The sequence below is a fragment of the Patella vulgata genome, chromosome 8, assembly GCF_932274485.2.
Source record: "Patella vulgata chromosome 8, xgPatVulg1.2, whole genome shotgun sequence".
Lineage (NCBI taxonomy): Eukaryota > Metazoa > Mollusca > Gastropoda > Patellidae > Patella > Patella vulgata.
The window spans coordinates 54806747-54833337 of record NC_065886.2 but is presented as its reverse complement, the minus strand read 5'-3'; the positions used below and the strand labels follow the sequence as shown (position 1 = coordinate 54833337).

The window sequence follows — 26591 nt, the reverse complement described above, 5'->3', positions numbered from 1 at the left end:
CTCCAGCACCACCCATAGTCACTCGCCAATATAAATTAAAAGATTGTTTGAACTGTATCGTTTTATTCTTCTCATGATACAAAGTTAAGGACTGTGGTGGGATCTAGTCCAAATCATGCAGTTTGTTCATTCTTTACTACTGAAAGAAAATTAGCCTTTATTGCTATTGTCACTTTCAGGCAGACCACTATTGTTTCCATATATGTATATACACGTACCCAAAACTGTTCAACTAGTCTCCTATGGTCAGCGCTCTTTTAGTTATCAAGCACCTGTTTTATGGAATAATCTACCATTTAGTTTAAGATGTTGTACATCTCTGTATTCTTTTAAAAAACAACTTAAAACACATTTATTTAATCAGGCTTTTAACTGACTCTGTATACAATCGTTAACATGCCCATAATCTTGTTTATGTGTGATTTACATTGTCACTTTGTAAAGTGCCTCTGAACATGTTATATGAAAGGGTGCACTATAAATATGCTGTAATAATAATAATAATAATTATTATTTTAATGTATAAATTATGGCCACGTGTGTCTGGACCTGTGATTTCCATCCCACCCAAATAGATATGTTAAACAAGACAAATTCCAAGATGTTTAGAATAACAAGACAACAAAACTTTTCCTCAAATATTGGGATTTATTACAAATCATAAAAAAACGATAACCTAAAATATCCAAAGCCCAATACACGAACATAGTGAACAATTATTAGACACTTTGATGACAGGTAAAATAAATGATGATGATATACAGGTAGATATTCATTGACATAAAAATAAACAATGGATTTACAGCAGTTTGATTAATATTGATTTATTGATTTAATTTACAAATATGAAAAAAATGTGGTGCAGTTCAAAGATAAAAATTGTGAAGAACAAATTAAAAATGACACATGTTTTGTGAATATAAATGGGGGTTAATGAAAACGAGATAAAACAAATAATCCAGCGTGTTCTCTATTATTAAGGAGATCCCATATCCCTAGTTTCTTAAAATAATTTTTACATGTACGGGGATGGAAGTCGTTTCAAATTTTATATTTGTCTTTAAAAACATACTGTCCCAACTGATCAAGGAATATTTGTGAAAACATCAAATCATATTAGAATTGTTTGGTACAACATTCCTGTTATCCAATACTAACAAAATACTTGTGTTTACGTGAAGAATTTTTCATACAATACCATCTAGTTGAAATATCAAAGTTTGTGTAAAATTTTGTCAAGGCAACGTTCACTCTCAGAATCTGCCTAATAAAATAATATATATCAATAATAACATAATTAGCAAAAATTCATATTCAAACGCATTTTGAATGAAAGCTGATAAACTGGATATTCAGCAATAATTACAAACCAAGCAACGGGCATTAATCATATTTTGTACAGAATGATTTATCTCCCTTTAATAAAACACCACTACTGATGAATGGTGGGCTGATATTAGCATGTATAATCCAGATATGGTTTTGATTTTATCAATATGAATTAGGAAACCTCAGTTTAGATAAACCCTAATGTCAATATGAATTTTAAGATAAGAAACAAACAGTTGTGTTTATTATATCTAACCTTGACTTATATCCCATAATAATCAACGTGTAACAACCGTGTATCCTTGATGGTTTAAATAACCTAGATAAGGCATGCACATAGATCATTGTATCTCCTGCACACCTTTAATCGGTAGTAATTTAATAGAAATAATTTCAGACTTTACATGGTAGTTCCACTTACAGTCCAGACATTTTTTAGGTGGAGAGATTCGGTCAAGAAAATTTAAACCTGTAGCATTTAAAAAAACAATTAAACCCCATGTTTACAAATAAAGAAACACTGTCTCGACAACATTTTAGATTTAAAATTCAAAGTGAATCCGCTATTATTGATACCACGTTGCTATAGACAAAGATGAGAGACAAGATTAATGATGCATTAGGGCAGAGCTAAATCTACCTATTGCGATTAAAGATGCATTAGGGCAGAGCTAAATCTACCTATCGCAGGTCTTTACTTTGGTTTCAAATGTTTTATAAATTATTATTTAGACATATTATTATTATTATAATCAACTCTCTAGTTCATCGGATAGCACAGATTTTAGCCACATCTTCAAACAGGTATAACTTCGCTTACAATGAAATTAATGGGTTTTTCGCACGTCCACATATTTTTCGATTCAATGGACTTCTTAGTCTCATGAACATAGAAACCCTGTGTACGAGTCAACGAAATGATATTTTAGAAATGTCCCCCACTTTTCTGCATCAACTGGGCTAGCTAATAACTTTAGCATCAGGAGTATTTACAGGCAGGGGTGACACCTAAATACATCTACTGTACTACATTTTAATGTGGGTGTATGAAAATAATAGAGATTACATATTTAACTGTAAGTACTGGTTGAAGTGGAGCACAAATACATTATATGACCTGGATAGTTTTAATAAGACAAATCTAACATTGACATAAGGTCCCAGGTTATAAATGAAGGGAAACCACCAGAGATTAGACGAAGATATCTACATATTATGCTTATTAAATATAACCATCTACTGTACATGTATGTAGTAGTGATTATAAAGTTAAGAGATCCATAAACATAGTTAATCTTATCTATAGACATTGTTATCAAGTACACAGAAACTTGACTACATCATACATGTAGTAACCTGTACATGTACATGTATATTTCGGGTATAGCAAAAACAATACATTTGATAACGTCATCACAACTTTGATCTAATACAATTTGATTCTGAATTCATACTGCTGTACCTTTAGAAACATATGATACATATTTCTGTTAGTTTCTCAGGAGTAGAACTCTATATTTGATATTTGTCATCACAAATGTGACTTAATACAAGAGATTTTATTCCAATGAGGATTATACACATGTACCTGGATAAGGCCTGATAAGTCCACTTGACTTGAGGGCGAGTTTAATGTCCCTTGATATCGCAGACAAAATTGAAGTCCAATATAAGTCCACATTTATATAGGTCATATATAGGTCATTACTCGAATTACAAATACAATAAAATTCAATTTATTCTTATTCTATGTTGATAAGCTTTATATATTTATTTGTCCATACATGTTAGTAAAAATGTAGGTATATTTAATGTAAACAATAAAATTTCTTTGGAATTTGTGTAAAAGATGAACTGACAAATGATGTAACAATAAGCCAACACAAAACATCTGTATCTGGTCCATGAAGATATTTTTTTTCATTATTTTTTTTTTTTCACAAATTACTGAATTAAAAATTGCCAAAGTTGGTCGATTTAGAGATTAATGATCAGCGTATTAGTTCATGCAACAATCATTATATCAAATACATGTGACACATCAAAATATCAATGAAATTTAGCACATATCTTATGAATGAAACAATTCAAATGTATAAATGTATTGAATGATTTTCAGATGCAAATTCGATTACAAAAAGTTCATTTTCACAATGAAAGAAGGTAAACGTATAAAATAAAATGAAATAAAGATGAATTATGTACAGATATTTTACAAGAGATAAAAATATTCACACAGAAAAACAATAATCCGAGAATTAATCAGTTATCTTCACATTGGTTCAACTTGGCAACCAGGGGCTGCTTTCCATGTCTACCTCTGACCAGTAAAAATCACTATGAAGACAATCAAGAAGTTCTCTGATTTTATATTTTATATGGAAGTTACTATGAGAATGAGATGATAGTCTCCAATAGGACAACATGAGATGATAGTCTCCAATAGGACAACATAAAAATTTTATACAAAAAAAAAGGATCTTTGGAAGCTTTTGATTAATGTAGAAGTCTACGATTTAGAAAATGAATTGAGGAAACATTAGTCTTTATTCATAGTCTTAATCATTAAACGTCAGCCATTAAAGATGACAGCAGAAGACAATTTGTAGATTGCACTAAATTATTTTAATATGGGTACATGTATCGGTAGACGTAGGATTAATAAAAAAAACACGGGGGCTTGCGTAAAGATATTATGAACAGAAAAATAGGCTTATTTCCTCAAATCAGATTCTCGAATCTAGACTACACTTTGCACAACTTAATGATGCTGTAGTAATTTAATTGATAAACAGACATGATCTACATGTACATTTGTATGATCTACCCAACTCATCACGAGATCAGACAGACTTAATGATCTACCCAACTCATCACGAGATCAGATAGACTTAACGATATACCCAACTCATCACGAGTTCAGATAGACTTAATGATCTACCCAACTCATCATGAGATCAGATAGACTTAATGATCTACCCAACTCATCACGAGATCAGATAGACTTAATGATCTACCCAACTCATCACGAGATCAGATAGACTTAATGATCTACCCAACTCATCACGAGATCAGATAGACTTAACATCGTCACAACCACACAGCAAATAAATTGCACATTATATTTCTTATGTAAAAAAAAAATGAACTAATTATGAACTACAATTTACAAAAGTCACAAAAAAATCTAAAACTCAGACTGAAGTTTCTGAATTTAGACGTAAAACAAACTTATTACTTTTTGGATCTATAACTTCCTCTGTCAGACTAAAATGTGGGATTTTCCTCACTGTACACAGAAGTGAAACTTCGCCTTGACGAAGTTGAAAGTATGTTCCGTGTTCAATTTCGCGCGTTAACAACTGATCGCACACTAGCACCCACCGTTGCATGGATTTATAGTCTTTTTCATTCATTATAACAGCACCCTGGCTTAAGTATTTTTCTACGAATGCTCGAGGACTAATATCGTGGCCGATACACACGGCCAAATGGTTGAGCACCGATTCAAAAGTGTAGCGAGGTTGTTGACGTGTGATACGCAGATATTTCTGTAGAGCTCTAGCCATGGAGGGGAATACTGCCTGAGCGGCTTCCTGCGGATCCATTGGTATAGCTGGTCCTGTTAAAACAGAGGACAATAATTTACTAGTTATACAAACATTGCCTGAAATAATAAATAAATACTTCATGTTATCTAACAATTAAACACATCAAACACTATTCTACAGAGACTACTACTTCTACTTCACGTACATGTATCTACTTCTACTCCATGTATCTACTTCTACTCCATGTATCTACTTCTACTCCATGTATCTACTTCTACAACCCCAAACCATTTCTAATACAACATCAATTGGTGCAAGGGTGATGTGCATAAACCAGTGTGACATGTGCATAAAATACATGTATTTCACTTGCATGTGCATTCCTAATTTGACATGAATTAATAAAGGGATAACAAGTACAAAGTTAATTGCCCACTAAATGGGAACAAGTCACATATTTTGGTATGTATGGAAAGTAGAAATATCCAATCTGTCTAGAAAAATACTGGATTCCCTGAAAACACTCATGGAGCGTATACAGGACAAAAATGTAAGGGTTTCCCTAATCAACAGCCCGACGATTAGGAGTGTCTGCACGCGTGACGTCGAAGGTTGCACGCGGAGATTGAGTGCTTGATGTACATTTTGATAAACTTGAAGAATTAGACGTACAACACTTTCTGAGATAAAAACGGAAAAAGATGCAGGCAGTGGATAATCCGAAAATTTAATTAGGCTTCGATATTTGTAATAAATAGTCAGCGATTAAAGACAACATCGTCTTGTGTAGGCAATGAATTCTCCTCCGACTTCGCTTGCGTTGTTAGGTACCGAGTGGGTACACGTAAGTCACATGACACAAACAGGACCTCTTTTGGTGATTTTTTTATAGCCAGGTTATTCCCGACAATTGCAATGTTTTGAGAAGGATTTGAAGCAAAATTATGATAAATTAATTAATTTGAGTATGTTTTTAGTCCAAATACATGTATATCATGAAATCACCATCAAACCACCCAGTTTGTACCCGGGAATGTGTCTTTAAGTTCCACACCTTGGGTCCCAATTCACTGACTGTAGAGTTGTTAATTACTAAGGTGTGGTAGACATACATGTTCATGCACTTGTTTAAAAAAGCTGGATCTCTTTAAATTACACGTAGCTTTAAGAAATAAAGTGCTCATCTAAGGTGTTATGTTTAATGAGATGACAAAACAAATATTAGTAGTAAGCCCTGTGCACACCAAGGATTAACCTATAGGATAAAACAATCAGTGAACACCATCCACAACAATTTCCTCATGTCTCCATGGCTTATATTTAAGTTCTATCATGATTTATACATATAAACACAGTTGCCTTCATCAGATACATTTAGAAATATAGATGGGTAGTCATTGATGGATTGTCTGCCATAACTGACGAAACCTCAAGACCAATAATCTTCGATGTGTCCAGGCCTTTAGACAATATTCAACTCAGCACTTTCATATTAAATCAATGTTATATACAATAGAAAACAATTTTAGAGTTGGCAGGAAAATAGTAAAATACATACCTTGTTCCTCCTGCATTCGTTTAATATGAGAAAAAGCTTCTTCGGCTGCTACTATTAAACGGGCTTTACGTTTTCTAATACGTCTTTCGTACTCGGCTTCCTCGTAAAATCTATCATTATGACTAGCATCACGTCTTCTGGCAGCAGCAGCAAATACTGCTCTAGAACGACCTTGTTGATTTGTCTGATTTGGTCCCCCATCAACATCGTAAACTTTAAATCCAGTTAGTTTGGCAGGCTTTTTAGTAGCATTTTCCAAATATGGATTGTAGACTTCAAAATCTTTATAATACTGTTCCAGCATCCAGACGGCTGCTCTTTGAATACTCAATAATCCAATGTTGTAACACTGTGATTTGCCGTCAGGTGACCTTACGACCTTGATGACAAATTGAGGTTGAAGTTGCCGTATTTCTAGCAGTGCGACTGCTAGGTAGTGTATAAAAAGTAAACCGTCAACTAAATATACGGCAAACTGAACAATGGCGTAATAATGAGTCTCTCTCGCCTTTAAGATACGAACACCATAAAATAGCCAGAAGGCAAAGGTCAATACAAACACTAGAAATAAAACAACAGCACGGAATACAAAAACTCTTGGCATGGTGGCTTTTGGTTGTCGGAAAAATAAAGCAATCGTTCCCAGCAGTAGAATCAAAAGTTTAAAGGCAAAACTGATGAGGAGGCCTTCACATTCCGGCCGACACTGCATAGGGTCTATTTCAGTACCAAAGGTCAGCGCCTTCCACTCAAAAATACCTAATTTGGGTAAGACAATCATAGCAATTGGAGACAAAAATCCAAAGATACTGAGAACGGCAGCTAAAGCTGTCCCAACGTAACGAGCACAATCAAAGCCTACACTATAACCGTCATCCATTTCTTTTGCGAATTTTCTCATATCTTCCATGGAGAAGCCGGTTTCACTGGTATTACCAGTAATGGCGGTGGTGTTATCGCCCCAGTTATCATCTTGTTGTATAACTTGAACCTGTATTCTCTCTTCTCCTTCAACATCCGACCCTTGACCTGGCGTCTTTATCGTTACCGAACGATCATCCCGGTCTCTTTCTCTGCGGTCTCTATGATTGCTGTTTGGTCGCCCACTCGAACCTCGATGATGATGTTGTCGAGGGTGATGCGAGCTGCCATGACTACGATGTGACCTCTCTGATCTTTCGCTGCGACCTGACCTGACAGACTCCCCACCATCCATTTCTCTTTCTTATCTTTCCAATTTGCTATTCAATATCTGAAATATAGAAACACATCTTTAACTGGATGAAATGGATATCAAAATATATTAGTTTAGTAAATTACAAGAGCTTTTAATACCACACACATTTTGAACGAACAGAAGAGGTTCATGTTACTAATAAATATATTAGTGGTATTATAATAAAGTTATAATGGTAGTATATTTAATATAATTTAGTTAAGGCCATGTATATATAAAAATTAGCTTTCTGAGATGCTCTCACATCACTTAGGGCAGCATAAAATACAGATAGGTTGTCAGGCAACGACACATATGCCCACAGCAGCTAAATTATCCGAGCAGTCGACATATCTATTGTTTTGTAGGTAATTGGGAACATTTACAAGACAATTTTATACAGATCAGATTATAATTTTTATCGTTTGCGGGTTTACATGGTTCTACAAAATGGAACAAGAGCGTTAACTCTGGAAGTAATTAACAGAAATTGTTGAAATTCAATAGACTTCTTCGTTTCACTAATTTAAATGATGCATATAAATTTCATACAGATCGGATGATATCTTTTGTCGATTGCGCATTCACCATGGTTCAAAAAAATGAAACAAGGACCATAAGTCTAGATGTACATGTAAGAAACAGAAATTGCTGAAATTAAATGGGCTTCTTCGTTTCACTAATTTATATGATGCATATTAATTTCATATAGATCGGATGATAACTTTTGTCGTTAGAGTGTTCACAAGGTTCAACAAAGTGAACAAGGGCAATAACTCTTAGATGTAATTAACGGAAATTGCTGAAATTCAATAGGTGTCTTTGTTTCACTAATCTAAATAATGCATTCACACAGATCGGATGATAACTTTTGTCATTAGAGAGATCACACGATGCAACAAAGTGAAACAAGGGCCATAACTCCAGAAGAAATTAACGGTAATTATTCAAATTAAATAGGCTTCTCATCTCACTAATGTGAACAACATATATCAATTTCAAAACAATCAGATGATCAATGTTGTCTGTAGACAAGAAATGTGGACGACATGTGGACGGACGGATGGAGGCATCGGCAGTGTACGACTACATGTACATATTCATGTGGGCGTATAAAAACTGTCCCATTAATTATTCACATAAATATCAGAATGGAACTATAAGTGTAGGCCTACCATAGACTCAATTATCAAGTATATAACCTTGATAAATGTTATTGACAAAATCATACAGGATAATCATACATTTCTAAAGATCCCGAGAAGGTTCATCAGGATTTTCCGACGTGGTTTCCCCTTGTCAGTGGTACAGAAAGGAGGGCCTGACAAGGAGGGCCTGACAAGGACAGCTGTCTAGTCCTTCGGATGAGACAAAAAAACGAGGTCCCGTGTATACATTGGAATGAACATAAAAAATCCCCTGGCAGTTGGAATTCGATATAAGAGTAGGCGATAGTGCCACTGCCCGGGCCAAATTCTCCTCAAAGCACACTGTATGGCATATGCCCGTCTTCATTAGCCCAGTTTAGGAGCAGAACAGTAGGACGTTAAACCCCATTTCATTTCATTTCTACTCATTGATCCTTTGACAAAATAAAAATACAAAAAAAACATCTTTCTCCAACATTATAAATTTTATCATCTGAGAATCAGAAATATTATTTCTGTTTGGCCTTATGTTAATATTTATATATAGGCTGGCCTTACATGTATGTTAATATTTATCAATAGGCTATCTACAGAGTCTTATCAATAACAGTTTCGGTTCTGGCAAATTAATTTCTTTTTGTTAATTACCCATACCATAACTAAATGAGAACATTCTGATTATGTTAAATTATTTTGATTCTTTGCACTGTGTGACATCATAGCACACTCGTATGACTAATGTGATAGGTAATAGTCTTATAAATGTACTGAAAACATTTAGCAATAGTCTTTTGTTTCAAGTGCTAACAGAATATCTTTCAGGTAAAATGTCAAGGAGATGATTAAACTGCCAACAACACAAGTTAAAACAAGTGATGTAAAAGATACATACAGACAGACGGCTAAACATGAAACAGTCGGCCATTTTATCATCTGTGAATAATGGATGATCCAGGTCAGCCAACAAAAACCTGAGTCAATCAGAACTCTTCTTTAAAGCCAGGTGTGGAGGTAAAAAAACAACACAACAGGTAGCTATCATTTAAATGGTGAAAATTAAAGCAGGAATTACATCAAAGCTGAGATTTTTTTCTGTTGTTTTATCTCAAACATTATTTGTGTGTTTTTTAAATACACCACCAGATAAACACATAATCATATCTTTAAATTATCTACCATTTTTCACATGTTGAAGAAGAGAAACCATGGATTTGTATCTTGTATCAAGAACAATGATTTCTAAAATAGATTTTATATACCTACTGACTAGATTATTTTGACAATTATTATATTATATACGTGTAACTACTGGTTACATTATTTAATCTCTCCCTTATTTCACAAATATACTGAAAATGTACTGAATAAAAATAAAAGTTTTTAAACTGAACAATCACACCTCATGTCAATTTGGGAACAACATGTACATTTTAATATTTTTCTTACTTGTAGAAAGAAACTCTGAGAACCGATAGAAAACTAAAATATAGTGCACTTACATGTATGATCATTCTTGAATCAAATCATTATTGATAACATTGAATGCTAATTTTACTAGTAGAAGTCATTATTCGAATATTTGATTAAATCAAAATAATGCATCACCCCACTAAAATTTCTTCATATAAAAAAAAATAAATCTAATTTTATTACATCTCTTATCTGCTTTAATACAGGTCTATTATCAAATTACAGTATGTATATTAGCTTGTCACAAGATTTACGACTTTCCATGTCAATTTTAATATTTAAACATAATTTATTCTCTAACTTCAACAATCTGTTTAACTCACAGTATGTTCATGCTCCTATATTTCAATATGATATCATATAGTCGGCCAGGCAGTTATTACTGATGTCTGGGCCATATACATTATATTATCATTTTTTAATTTCAATTCTATATTCTAATATTTATTTATTAGCCGCAAAATATATTGTCCGTAATATTTAAGTTCAATGTAGGCTTATACAGTGTAAAGAAGCGATAATACATTGGTCATTTAGAAATTAACATCAATTCTAAAATCATGTGTGTAATGTGAGGGGGAGATCGAACTGTGGTGTTTCCACCCATATACTATATTGAATTCAAACTATCAAGGGTACAGGTACTTCTATATATACCCATGCATGAACCAATAGACATTGTCCAAGACACACACAGGTTAATTTGGATTTATTTACATATAGATGTATCGCCACAACTGAAAGTTTTAACATTCATTTTTATTGACTAGCATCAACTCTTGCCGGATGGAATTCGATATAAGAGTAGACCGTAATGCCAGTTTCCGGGCAAAATTTCTCTCATAGCACACTGTATGGCGTTTGTCCGTCTTCATTAAACCAGTTCAGAGCAAAACAGTAGGACGTTAAACCCCATTTCATTTCATTTCTTTTAGGAACAAATTTAGATTAGCACTGATTTGTAACAAGCTCTATGATTGGTGTGATCAGTTAGTAATGTCGTTCGTTAACAAGATGCATCCAATGCAGTACCTCAGGGGATGTTTTCCTGTGGTTTGTTAATAGCTGTAACAGCTTCATCCACTTTAACATTTACAAGGTTAGTCTTAGCACTCAGCATTGTCTCGTCTACGTATTAAAACCTCAATGTGCCAGAAGACTAATAGATATTTTCCTGTTTAAAATTTGTGCTTTAGATAATAATTTAAGGAAACCAGAATTATCAACATCATTTTTGAGGATAAAAATAGATATTTATACAGAAATAAAGATGGCGGACAGAAAGTAATGGGGAATTAGGATGGTCGTAATTTCTATTAAGTAGTACTGATTATTTTAACAATTTTTGGACAAATATGCTTTTAGTTAAACAAGTTTCTATCATGAATGATCTAGATTTTTCTGGTTTTGTCATGTGAAAAAAACATACATAGATCTAATTTTTTACTGTTTAAGTTTAATAGACACTAAAATATACTATTTTTAATGGATCTTGTAAAAAAATAAAATATCATCTGTATATAAGCTCCCAACTTGCAATTCACACAAATTAAAGAGATGTGCATCAAAAGATCTGATCTCAAACAGACATTTAAATGGCGCTATATCGTTTAGATCGTCTGGCGATCAGATGCCAAATGTTATAAAATTCTGTATTCACCACACCTACATGTATGTAACAGAATTGAACCATTTTTGGTCTTACACCAATTTTACAGGGAATTAAAAATTCATGAAATGGTAATGAACAGTTTGAACTATGGTTAAAGATACATTATGTAAAGCAGTGGACACATTAGCCGAATCAATCGGCGCCAAATTTTATTCGGCCGAAAGAGTGGACACACTAGCCGAATGCTTCGCCCGATTCACCAGTCGATTGCATCACCTTTCATGTCACATGATTAAACATGGCGGTGTCTATGTCTTCAAACTATCACGTGACTTCTCTATATGAGTGGTGATTGGCTAATGAATTCTACATTCGGCCGAATGCTTCGGCGAAGCAGACACACCAGGCGAATATAATTCGGCTGAATATATCAAACCTGTTTGATTCGTGTGAATCATTTGGCTGAATGACAGTGGACACACTAGGCGAATTTCGACGCCGATTGATTCGGCCGAATCATTCGGCTAGTGTGTCCACCGCTTTAGATTAGATAAAGAGCTGGTACTTCTCACTATTATAGTTAAAATTAGATAACGTAAAGAGAATATTCTAAAAATTTCAGTCAAATAGACCCACTATCAACCAAGATTTTAGTGACTGAATATTGGGGCTAGCCTCGATCATCATTACTAAAGTCGGTAGGATAAAAAACATAGTCTCGATTATCCATTTTTTGATTTAATTATGAATGGAAGTCTAACAGCAAATCAGAACATAATCCAATAAACATTGCAGGTTAGCGATGCCATCGAGAGTTGATTAAGGTCTTCTCTTGTTAATAGTGGCCTATGTCTAATTAATAATTTATATAAAATTTCAGGCCTAAATAAAGAAATGCAATAGGCAGATTTAGCTCTGGCATAATGTATGGTTAACTAGAGAAGAGTATTGTGTGTTTTATATTTTAACTGATGATGAATCATACGTACCAACTGTACAATCTAATGGTAGTTATTTTTATAAAGTAATATTGATGATAATCACTACTTAGGGAATGATAAATCTTTAAATAACGGTTTAAAATCTCTATTTTTATCGGTAGAACTGTACGAGCTTCAGATTATTTCACATATAATATTGATTAGTTAAGTAAGAAAAGAGGTAAAGTAATGAATATTGATCCGTTAAAATGAGTCATCTCGTATTTTTACAGGGTTTTGTCACATTACTAGGTGACAGGTTAACTGACAGGTGGATTTACTCGTACATGTAACTTAATCCGGCTTCCACAAATGGAAAAAGTCAATCTCAGATGCAGAACAAAAAACAAAATGGCTTTAAACTTTTTTTTTAGCAAGCAATTCAAAGGTATTAAGTGACTTTGAGATTCTGTTATTTTGGTTCACTAATGACAATGACAGAAAGGTGTTGGTGACGATAACATTTTAAATAGTTTATACATTTGTATTGTACAATCGCCCTCGATTTAAAGATGCATTTTATAAGATTTAGATAAAGAACTGGCCACTCTTGCTTTAAATGAGCTAAATCGCTAATATTTGGGACCTAGAAATTGACCCAAATGGGTCGCAATGCATATAATAATGTAATCTGATTGTATATAAACTGATTTACATTCAATTGTTTCCGTTTTGACTCTAATTTCAAATCAGTTTTGTCCAGCGAAATACAGCACATGTCTCATCCAAATGGCAACTTCTAGCATCTGGTTATTCCAGTCTATTGCGCACGTTCTCTAGATAAGATACGGCGTCACCGCATGATATGAGTTGTGGAATATGTCTAGCCTCGTTCTTCCTGGTCACTTGTTACAAATGACGCTAAAACGCACTATGGTACACAATTCGGGTACCAATGGTAAAATATTTATTTTGTCTTAAATATTGGATATCAGAAGCCTACCTTTTCCCGGTAAGATCACAACATCAATGTTGATTTGAATTGACAAATAATTTGTGTTTTCAATGTGGAAGACTTTGGATGATATTGAGTTAGAGACTTAGCTACTTTAATAGTTCAAATTAATTAATGCTAAATGAATATAAATTGAACATTTCATTCAAATTATTTCATTATAATTGTTTGAAAATGTAGCGTAGATTGTTAATTATCCTATCATATAATAAAACAATCCATTATTCATTTTATCGTTAACTTTTTAAATCTTGCAGGTATTTTAATCCATTTAAATCTCTGCCTTGTTATATTAATAAATGTCTTTATAAAAGTTTATGAAATATTTGAATTCAAAATCCATGAAAAGACCAGCAATAGGCAGATTTAAATCTTACATGATACATCTTTAAATAATAATAAAATCTTTGAATGGAGCTGATCAATTTATACTTGAATCCAAGATTAGCTTAATCTACCAACATATAGTTTGTAATACAGACACAACGTTGAGGATACTCTTCCAAACATTACCAAATATATTAGTATGGTATACCTGTTATCCATGATGTATCTGTATAATGTACATGTAGCTAAAGAAATAAATACAGGTAATCACCCACATATTTATGTTATGTATACATTGTATCATAATATCAGAAATTAATTCTGTGTATTAAATAGCAATAGATTACAGTCAACAGTCAACCTATGATACACCAACAAATACAAAGTGTCCATTTATAATCATGTCAGACTTAAAACCAATACAGTAACTTTCTCTGACAGACATCTACCTATATAACATATTTAACCAGATATCTAGCCATATATTACATATTTAACCAGATATTTGTCAAATATAAACAGGTTTGACGTTCTACTTTTTCTGAAAATAATCTACAAACTAGTGTTTAGAAGAAGGGTAAAACTCACAAAACTTGTATTTGATTTTACCCATTTAATGCTTGTCACATACCTACGGTACATCTACAATTGTCAGCACATCGCCACACTCATTAATTTATTCATAGTCAACAACTTAATTGTCGTTTGCAACAAACTAAATTTTCTACTCCTCACATATCAAGGATGTGTGATAGATCGGTTTAGAATTGTCAACAATAGCACGTTTTACGTGTATTCCAAACAAACGATTCCCTTTATAAAACCATAAGCAGACTACAGCAAGACTAGAATACCTGCGTAGGTTTGCTGTAAAAATCCTGTCAGAAACCTCACTGTAAACATTTACAGACTTGTGTTTTTGAATATTAATTAATTTCACTATTAAATACTTCAGACAGGAGACAAAAAGACTGATCAAATTTTAATTGGCCAACTTATTACAAGCCAACAGTGAGGCTGATGAGTCTCACTGAAATCCCAAAATAAATAGAAAACACATATTAATTAACTGCACATTGATCTTTCTCAAAAGTATCGAGCAATCAAACTGATTTTCTATACTTAGTCTAAGCATAAAATTTTCACTTCATGTACCTTGTAGTGAAACTATACACTAAGTTTTACCACTCTCCATTAATTAGAATCAAAGTTATTGACCAATGAAATTGTTTAGCTCTACTTAGCTTTAGCAGGAAAAGTGCGAATGATCGAACTTTGTCAAGACATTCACCCTAATAGACACCTACGCCAAGTTTGAACATTCTACCTCAATTAAAAGGAGAGTCATTATGTTCCAAAGTCTTTACCAATCAAATCTGCTTACTCTGAGCAGAAAATGCTCATTATCGAACTTAGTCAAGGTATTGATGTAATGAAACTATACACCAAGTTACATTTCATCACTCTCACTTAATTAGAACTGTGGCCTGTAAGAATCCTACTAAAAATATCGCCCCAAGACTAAAACCTTGTTTCGGTTGGGACATGATACTAGTACTAGTTCTAATAGTACTGATATTCATTTAATTTTGACAGTTGATAATACAACATACAGGTATGTACCTGTATGTAACTGTTGATAAAATATACAGGTATGTACCAGTTGATAATACAACATACAGGTATGTATTAAACAGTTGATAATACAACATACAGGTATGTAACTGTTGATACAACATACAGGTATGTACCTGTTGATCATACAACATACAGGTATGTACCTGTTGATCATACAACATACAGGTATGTACCTGTTGATCATACAACATACAGGTATGTAACTGTTGATGAATGTAACTTAATAATAGATGACATATTGTTGTTAAAATTCTCAAGCAATATTTAAATCAGTGATAAGCTTTAATTTAATATACTGACTATCGGATTATGTCAACTTGTATAAAGTTACTTGTCCGATCTTATACCAGTATATCTATATTTAAACTTGTAATCTTAGTGTACATCAGTATTCCATGTATACATGTATGTAGTAGAAAGATTGTTTCGATCTTCATAGGACAGCATACAGACAAAACTTGTTATCATTTACCAGGATTTTCAATTATTATTCATTTTAAAGAAGGCCCATACAATTCTTAGCTTATTAATAAAATATTCTATGGGATGGTTTTAAATAAAAAAAAATTAGTTTTATCTATACTGGAATGTTTGTTTCTTGTTAATGTACAATGTTTTAATATATTGTATAGACATCACAAAGCATCTGAAGTTAGATGGATTTTATTCACAATCAAATAAACTAAACTATGTCAATGCGTTTATAAACATACATGTACCTACTAATTTTAACAATTATAAAAACATGGTGTCCCTTAAATTTCTATTTAAACATAGATTATACATCACGCTATTTTACCGAGATTTCGCCTAATAGTTTGGATGCAGCTATGGCCGGTGTGGTGCTAGGCAGGGTAAGCTTACTCTTCCGGACACCTGTTACCACTGTTTGTCGTGTATTTTGTACACGGTGAACAGTCCATATGCTGATTACACTATTTTTTTAGGACTTCAAATTTTGTCTAATGGTTTGGATTGTTCGTACTTGGTTTTATTTTATTTATACCTTTCACCTTGTCAAATAGATACATTTCCTTAAGCAACAATGATTTTATCCAACAATAGAGCCTAAGTACTTCAAAGAGAATTTAAAAACATATTCATATTAATACATAAAAGAATTACCATCAGTATTAATTTACTTGACATCATTTTAAACTTTCGTTGTTTTACTTCTAAAACTTCAAGTAATTATCCCAACAAATGATAAACACAATTTACAGCTACAAACACAAGCGTACTCCATCTTGAATCCTAATCGACAGTCTAACACCACGGTTTTTCCCCCATACAGAAGTAGGCTGTTTACTTTACTAAAGAATTACTAAATAAAGAATTGACTGTAGTCGATATTAAACCTTAATGTCTCCACAAAACAATGGCAAGTCACATTCGGTACACAAGGTGGATAAAAAAAAATTCCTCCATTGTCGAGTTTCTTGGTTTGCCTACCCTTTGATAGTTGTCTATACACAAGCTGCTCTGTGTGCTTATTGAAGCATATAGAGGGGGATTAAAGTTGTATTCATTTTAAAACCATCTTCTGCCTGCCTTCACAATCTATTTGTCATAAAAACCAAAGAAACTAGTATTTGAAACTATGAAATTAAGACAGTAATCCAATTTCAGCTTTCAAAGTTGAGTGAACACAGAAATTAGTTGTACATGTAGTGGTCTTCTCCCAACTCAATAAATTCTACATGCTGTAAGTCTAACAACCAATTTACTATAGACATATAAAGAAATGTTATGCTTCAGGTGTTCAGATCCATTAAATAAGGGTTAAATAATATATGTATACAATATAAGGTCTTACGGGTCGTTACTTTAAAGGCAAATTACATACATGTCCCATTCTTAACATGTATGGTAATTTTCAATAATAAATTCGTATTCCATGGTAATTTCGCTTCAGAACTGTCCTAGGATTCAATTTACATGTACATGTATTTAACTTTACACGCAATCTATTGTATTTATGTAGGTCATGTGTTCAGCCCTTGAAACATATTTCTACCTATTGTATATCAAAATATATTAAATAGCCTACTATGGCTGCTGTTTTTATCCATGGATTGTGTTCATTGTCTTTTGAAAGTTTCTTGCACATGTACGATGATTTTGAAAACAAATATATTTGTCCTGATACTGATAATATACAGGTCACAATTCTATGGAATACAATTACTGCTTATTACAGAACGACGTTTCGACTAGGCTTGTCCAGTCAACATCAAGAAACGTTGCTCAGTAATAAGCAGTAATTGTATTCTATAGAATTGTGGCCTGTATACTCTAGTTCAATTACTAAATGCCATTGAAACAATTTGTCCGGTTAGCTGAATAGAATTCTAAATCAATAATCGTAACATGCATGTGATTGTTGCGGAAATGTATATTTTAAGGAGCTAGACATAAACACTATTGGATGGGGTCTACATCTAGAGGGGTCCAAGTTACATGTATGTTCTACATGTTAAATTATTCATATATGTAAAATATCTACCAAAGGGACCATTACCATATAAAAATTTCTAACACGAAGACGGTAAGTTTAGATCTGTCTATCAATCTATACGATACTACATGATTATAATAGTTGGGTAGATCTATCAACAACCTGTATCAACAGGCTACAAGAAAACAATGAAGTTAAGTACCAGGTATTTTGTGTATAGTAGTCGTTTATATGGTCATAAAACCAGATTCTATTCAATGTTTAATATACAAGTGAATAGACCAGAGATCTCTATATATCATACAGATTTAATCTTTTATATATTTTATACCACCAAGTCTTGTCAAATATTCCAATATATCCTTGGATGGGACATTTTCAAATTTTAACATCCGTACATTCTAACCTCCAGTAAATATGGTTAGTGTTCGAGTCCAGTCATTATCCCACTTTTATTCAATTTTCCGTTGTCATAAAATAACTGAAATCATTTTACAGTAGAAATAGATTTTCAGCTAAAGCCTATAATTTAAAGGCTCAATACCACTCTTGTTGTAACTGAATAATATGTCCCAATCTTTATTCTGGTCAACAAATTGTACTATTTTACAATATTCCAATTAATTGATGACACAAATTTCATCTTAACACACCTAATTTAAAAAATTGGAAAAATCCAACTAAATGATTTGAAAAGCCTGACGTAAACCTTTTCAAATGTGACTTGGATTTAAAAATATTTTCGAACCCTCTGGACAAGTAAAATAGGGTGTAATGGATAATTTAGACAACAGGTAAGACACTTAAACATCTAGTACTTAGAATAAGGCTATTATTTACTTTCTGGAGCTGTCAAGCCAGCAAGATGTTATTGTCCCTTTAAATTACTCAAATAATTCCACATGGTTATAAGACTGTTCGTACTGGGCAATAACATGATTATTCAAAAAAATATTTGTGACATGAAGTTGCCTCAATTATCAAATATGGACTATTTAAAGTAGTCTGACTATTTCACTGAATGCAAAACTTTAAAGTGAGAGTCTGAAACCACATCACAATTTTAGACAACTCAAAATACCCAGGTACCGAGGAAGCTTGAGTGATGTTTTGCTGATTGTATTCACACGGTTATGGAACAAACTGTACATGTTATAAATAATTATACGAACCTGTACATTGGTTAAATCTTATAACAATCTTATCAAACACCATAAATCACCATTATATATCATTTAAACCTATAAATATAAATATTAAATTTTTATTAAGACCAACCAGTCTGTATTACATGATTCAACATTCTCTATTATGATTAAAATAATGACATACATGTAGCCTTTCCTTAAAACTAGTGACGGTAATTAGGTGGGATGTACGATCCCTTGTAAACTACTGAAAGTAATTATTGGGATGTACGATCCCTTGTAAATTACAGTCAAGAGATTGTTGTTGATGTTATATTAAAATCATCATGTATATTCTAGCGTGGATTTATAAACAGTATTCTAGTTATATTCAACAAACCCACTAATTTCAAATTCGTTATTTAAATGAAATGAAATCTGGGTTTAACATCCTACTGTTTTGCTCCAACTGGGCTAATGAAGACGGGCACACGCCATGCAGTGTGCAGTGAGGGAAATTGTTCCCGGCAGCGGCACTACGGCCTACTCTTATATCGAATTGCAACAGTCAAGGGATCTTTATTGTGCATGCCAATGTGTACATAGGACTTCAGGTTTTTGTCCCATCCTGCACCACTGACAAGCGGAAACCACGCTGGAAATTCTTGAAGAACTTTCGTGGCCAACAACAGTAGCGAACATGTGACCTCCAGGCTAGCCACCGTGTCTACATTATTTATTGACGGATGTACATGTAGTTGATGTAACTATACAGACCAATAATGAGCTTGCATGTGTCTTAATTTGAACAGCACACTAATTATTAAACAAAATCGAAACAGGGTGCTTCAAGGAGTTCCAAATAATTCACATAGTTATAAATACATGTATAACACTCCTATCTTTAACACAGTACTTAAAGTAAAACTCTTAATTAAACATACATTATACAAGAGCTAAGAATCTGTCTATTGCAAGTCTTTCTTAAACATGTATTATACAAGAGCTAAATCTGCCTATTGCAAGTCTTTCTTTAGGCCTGAAATCTTATCATTAATAAACATGACTAGACAATAAACTCTTGATGTCATCTGATGGGTCCGATTTTCAACAGATTTGAATCAGATCTGAGGTTCAATGCCAGTTGATGATTAATTGATGGATAATCGCAACTTTGTTATTGTTGTAACAACGGTAGTAATGACAATTGAGGATACAGTGTTTTTTAAATGAATTTTTCTTGACTCAAGTGTGAAGTAATTTGACTGAAATTTTCAACATATTCTCTTTACATTATCTATTTTTTAAAACTATTATAGCAAAAACTGTCAGCTCGATATCAAATCCTCCATACATGTAATACCCCTTTAATGAAATTCATAATTTACAATACATGCCTGTACACATGAACTAGATAATATATGTTCAAAATATCACATTAAATATTCAAAGATTTAGATCTGTGATTCTCAACCAGAGTGCCGTGGCATCTACCTACATGTAAGTGAACTCTTCACTAAGAAAATGCGAAAAACTACATGTATGTGATCCCAATTGAGTATTCACTGGTGTTCATAGCTGTGTTTTTCTTTATTTAGTTTGAATCTTTCTATGTGTCTATGATTAAAATAGTCTCTGTTTACGGTTGTATGTCGTCTATAACTTGCCATGTTTTTATTTTGCAAAATTCAAATAATCATATATATTTAACCAGGTGCTAGCTATTTTTTCATGTGTTCCAAGGTGTGCCGTTGGCAAAAAAAAGGATGAGAACCACTGATTTAGATAAAGAGTTGCCTGTTCTTGCTATAATACTATACATGTAGGCCTACATGTAGTTCCAAAATTGAAAATTTCATTCTAATTACCGGTACTTTATTCTGAACAAAGTTATGAGTGTTTGAAGATGTAGCGTAGATTGTTTATTACCATAGCAACGATACTTGACAACTGAGGCTAAGACTGGATTACCCATTTTAGCGTTAAATGTTTAAATTTCGCTGGTGTTCTATTCCATTTAAATTTCAACCATCCGATGTTCTAGAGGCTTGTTGAATACACATATATGTCTAAATAATAGTTATTATATCATTTGAAGCTTACAGTGTACATGTATATCAAGACCTGTAGATTTGGTTCTTTAATATACATGTATCTCTTCCATTCTGATGACGGCATCATACATGTACATGAGTTATAACTTGTGAAAAGTGGTGACAAAAATATATGAAATGTATAAAAACAAAACTCAACCCAACTTAATACTGTTAATGATTGGAATTTGGAGATGAAATTCTTAAAATAGTGTTTATCTCCCACGGAGTTCAAATTAATGTGAAACCTTCCAACCATAAAAAAAAGTCATCATGATTTACTTAACATAACCCATTACAGATTCAACACACCTTTAATTAGAGAATAAAAGCTTTTATCTTCACCTTTGTAAAATGGCTGTACTGGTATATAAATTATATTCATCAACTGACTTCTATTACAGAAAAACTATTCTCTAAGTACTTCATTAGTAAACAAATTTTACACGTTACTTTTCTAACGCAACCAAGCTAATGACTATACGCCATGCGGTGTGTTATCAGGGAAATATTCTCCGACAGCAGTGCTACAGTCTACTCTATTTCCATTTTCAATTTCATTGGATCTATATTGTGCCAACAGTGGTGGTGGTGGTGGGGGTGGTGGTGGGGGTGGGGGTGGATGGCTTAATGGTTAGCATGTGCATGTTGTATCATAAGGTGTGTCATTGAGTCAACTGGTGTGGTTTTGGTTCCCTGGTTGTACGTGAAAGGGAGTAGGGTCGTCTTTCCAACTTCGCGAGTTTTCTCTAGGTAGTTCGATTCCCTCCAACTGTTAAAAGACCTCTACACGAAAGTGAATTATTGAAATAAAATTGAACCATATGTTAGGCCAAAATGACCGAGTTTGTGTCAAGTGGACGTTAAACCCCATTTCTCTCTCCCGCTACCAGTGGTACAAGTACACGTGTGGGACCTCTATTAAACCAGGATGAAATCTGGTCAATGTTTACTTTTTAAAACATAATATCTACATATCTTAATCTATGGTAAAAGAAACACACCATGTACATGTACAAAAGTTTAGATAAGAGTCTAATATTTTGTAAAATTGACAACTGTCTCCACCAATTAAAGTTAAATATACAACACAACTGTGTTAAATATCAAATATAACTGGGCTTTCATATACATGAATAAAAGAAAATTGATGTATGAGTGTTTTTAATGCATCAGTTAATACTTACATACTGTACAATATACATATACCGGTATATCTATTAAATATATTCTTTTTAAAACAAACCTTTTTTAACAGTGACAGTGTGACAACAAATACATACAAAGATTTTCCAGAAATTTCCTTAAATCATGTATAGACCGAATATTCATGTAACATAAAAATATCTTAGTTGTACAGAATTTGTATTACAATAAACCATCAAGATTTATTACAAGAAGGAATTCTAACAAATTTTACTTGTTTATTAGATTTGAAGAATGTAAATAATATGAACTTACATTCTTTCCTAATGACATGTACATATAGACCAATACTTCAATACCAAACTTCACTTTCTTTTCTAGATTACAATTTCAATATTTGACGCTAAAATTTATTCTAGATTCTTGAGTTATTAACTTTATTGAATCAGTTGTTTTGAATATACTAGTACACCCACATGTGTAGCAGGCAATCAACTATAAAAACATTTCAATATTTTATACAAAGCTCTTGTAAAATCCTTCCGAAATAATACAAGTCTGGACTTTGACAAACTGATTGTTTACATTAAACCTGACAAGGATCATAAATTGATCTTTATGCAATGTTTATTTAATGAAATAGAATAGTGGTTTTGATCCTATCAGTCAATGAAATATAAGTTGTCAGGCATCTCATTGAATTTAGTTTATATTTATTTTTTAAATACTGAACCAAAACTGTTTGATGTTCAAATGTAGTAAAACCATTTTTGTTAAACTTACATCTAGAGAGAGAGCGTGAGAGAGAGTGTGAGAGAGAGAGGGAGATGGGGTTTAACGTCCACTCGACACAAACTAGGTCATTTCGGGACTAACACATGGTCCAATTTTTATTTCAATAATTTGCATGCGCGTAGGGGTCTTTAACAGTGGGAGGAAACCGGAGGACCCGGAGAAAACCCACGAGATTGGACAGGCGACCCTACTCCTTGTTGACTCAATAAACAGACCTTATGATACAGTGCACGCGTGCTAACCATTCGGCCATTCCCCCCCCCCTGCCAAACTTACATCTAGAACCAGAAGACTTTAAGACAATAACCAACTAATAAACTAATATACATGTAGCAAATCGTGAAATGTATTTAATAAGTCTTATTTTTAATAAAATATTCTATACACACATGTATGTAAGCCAAGCAAATCATACTAAGACTAAGTGTACATTGTGGGCTCATTTGTTATTATTCAAAACTGTTTTTCGTAAAAATATTAGGCTAATATTTTTTCACTTTTATCTTAGTTATAAAACCCATCTCTTAGGACAGATATTTCATATTTAGTTTTCTCAGACCAATGTCAAATCAATATTCAACCCAACTTCAAAGGAAGACATTTAGATTACTTGGTGCAAACTGGCTTCATGCATATAAATCCACAAGACAGAAATTCTGTAACTAACATTCTTGTTCTCCCAAGATAACAAATCATCAAAGGATGGTCTTCTTTTCTATCTGTACCAGTTTTATCCACCAATATTAGATTATATGTTTTTAATATCGTCTAATATAATCATCTTTGCTACAAAATGACTGTTTTTCATGATGAAATTGAACAAAACAGAATGCTTAGATGTTCCTGAATGCAGTTTTTTTTTATCTGAACTAATGTTTTATTTGTAAAAACCAACTTGCCTGTACATCATGAGACGTAAAAACATGTAGACGTAAAAACATTAAATTTCAAGCAAATAATCAGAATATCTACAAATTTTGTCTAGAATCCACTGCAAGTGATGATGTTTTAAAATTCAAATGATCAAAGTCATTATCCAAGATATAGTGATTATATTTTTTTTTCTTAGAAACAGATTTTTTAATATACAATATCAGAGGATTTGAATATCTTTTACGAGGCAGAAATCTTAACATAGTTTGGAAAATTTGAGAAATCTTATAAATTTCTTGACATCTTGCTGATATATTTTTAATTCTTTGAAAACCGTTCTAATGTAAATTTTTCTATCTCATTTCAGAAATGATTTTATTAGTAATGTTTAATCAGATAGTAATTACATGTAGCCACTAGGTAAATCATTGAACCAGCAGGTGATTACAGCAGGTGCAGTAAAAAAAGTAAAATTAAAATAGACGATGAACAATTAATTATATCAGTATCTTAATGTAGAAATTTTATTGAATAAAATCATCAAGTAAATTGAATAGATGAGTTATATGCCTTTCATCCTTAACAGTGAACCTTGTATAGGAATGTCATCAATTGATGTCTTTGTTCACAAATATCATTACATGACAACAGACTAGTTACATGAGTCAAATAGCAACATCTTATAATAATAGTCGACAGAGAGTCAATCTGCTGGTATTAATCTATGAAATATTCGTGGTTTAGTTTCTGTGTAGAGCAATCAACACAGAGTCAATCTGCTGGTATGAAATATTGGTGGTTCAGTTCTGTGTAGAGGAATGTTCTGTCTGTAAACATCATGTGGTAATTAATAAGTCTGTTAAAACTAACCAGTATTTTCGTTCATATGAAACTGGTCTTAATGAAGTGTATTACTGTTACGACATGTAGCCTACCATATTGTTTTATTTTCAAATAAATTGTAATGTCGCTAAAAAGTTAAATATTAATTGTTTTAAAGGAGCCAAGTCTTTAACTCAATATCATCCACAGTCTTCGACATTAAAAACACAAATTATTTGTCAATTTAAAGTAGCTAAGTCTTTAACTCATTCTCATCCAAACTCTTCAACATTGAATTATTTGTCAATTTAAATCAACATTGATGTTGTGATCTTACTGTGAAAAGATGGGCTTCTGATATCCAATATTTAAGGCAAAATGAACATGTTAGAATTGGCACAGTAATAAACCAACTCGATGAACGAGGCTAAACATACCCCACAGGGGAATACTACCAGTGTAGAATGGAATAACCAGAATCTAAAGCCTGCTATTCAATTTGGACTATTTGCGATTTCATCGAACATAACTGATTAGAAATTACAGTAATAACAGAAACGATTGAATGTAAATAAGTTTATATACATTCATATTACATTATTATATGCGTTGCGACCCATTTGTGTCAATTTCTAGGTGGCAAAGAATAGCGATTTAGCTCCTTTAAACATTTACGGCACATATTAATATATCCTATTGCTTATTTGTAATTTTTCCCAGATACATGTATGTTATGATTTGGTCTCAAATACCAGCAGACGGGAGTAAGAAACTTGGAGGGAATTCAGCCCTAATTATAATTTAACTTTTGTGATTCTAATATTCGATGGGATGATTAGCACAATATTTTTCTGCTCATTTTCTAAGTGGTACATTTAAAAATAATTATAGGTACATGTATTTTATAGGATTCTCAGTCTTGATAGAAGTCATTATGTTGGATGTGTAGTGACCATAAATAAATATGAGTAAAGGAGGAGACAACAGACGTGAACAGTAAAATGTTGTGGAAATAATCAGGAATTAAAAATTCCACTTTTGTAATGAATTAAACTCAAAAGACGGATATAAACCGATTATTTTACAAGAACTGTGGATGATTAAACTTCAAAGAAGCACGTACCGCACCTGACACTGCTTGGCGGTAAGAAAATCTAAACAAAGCTGATCAGACGAAGGTTGAAATCGTGCAGCAAAATACTGGTTCGCGGGGGCTTCGAAAAAAAAAAACTTACGACTTCACCTTTCGCTTCCAACAATCGCATCTCTTATACCCAAGTTGCATTAATGCTTTCTTTCTAAATATACATACGTAATACAAGGAAAGAATAGCCTATTGTTTTAGCACTAAAAACAATACTTACGGGAAATAAATCACTTCATTCTAAAGGTGTGTAATCCCCCATTTTTCAAACAATCTTCTCTAAACTTGGCGAATCCAATGACCTCCCTAGAAAGTTTTTGTTATTCGAAATTATATTTTCCTGTTGATA

At 32.7% G+C, this 26591-nt stretch overlaps 1 protein-coding gene across 4 annotated transcripts; it reads right to left on the bottom strand.

The window, feature by feature from the left end:
- Positions 1-628: 628 nt before the first annotated feature.
- Positions 629-26577, bottom strand: LOC126829323 (vang-like protein 2). Of its 4 annotated transcripts, none has more exons than XM_050559108.2 (4): positions 26463-26577; positions 19415-19483; positions 6439-7690; positions 629-4996 (listed from the first exon to the last, which is right to left on the bottom strand). In XM_050559108.2, the coding sequence occupies exons 3-4, from the start codon at positions 7652-7654 to the stop codon at positions 4524-4526; spliced, it is 1689 nt and encodes a 562-aa protein (XP_050415065.1). In that variant the 5' UTR covers positions 7655-7690; positions 19415-19483; positions 26463-26577; the 3' UTR covers positions 629-4523. The 4 variants fall into 4 exon arrangements, with proteins under 4 accessions (XP_050415065.1, XP_050415068.1, XP_050415066.1 ...); XM_050559111.2 differs by having other exon boundaries at positions 629-4951; XM_050559109.2 differs by lacking the exon at positions 19415-19483 and having other exon boundaries at positions 26463-26541.
- Between the last annotated feature and the right edge of the window lie 14 nt (positions 26578-26591).

Excerpts from the sequence above, each read along its gene's own strand:
- LOC126829323 (XM_050559108.2), bottom strand. The coding sequence starts at position 7,654 with ATGGATGGTGGGGAGTCTGTCAGGTCAGGTCGCAGCGAAAGATCAGAG. Across the intron at positions 4,997-6,438 it reads ACGAATGCAGGAGGAACAAG|GCAATGTTTGTATAACTAGT; the intron begins GTATGTATTTTA and ends TTATTATTTCAG.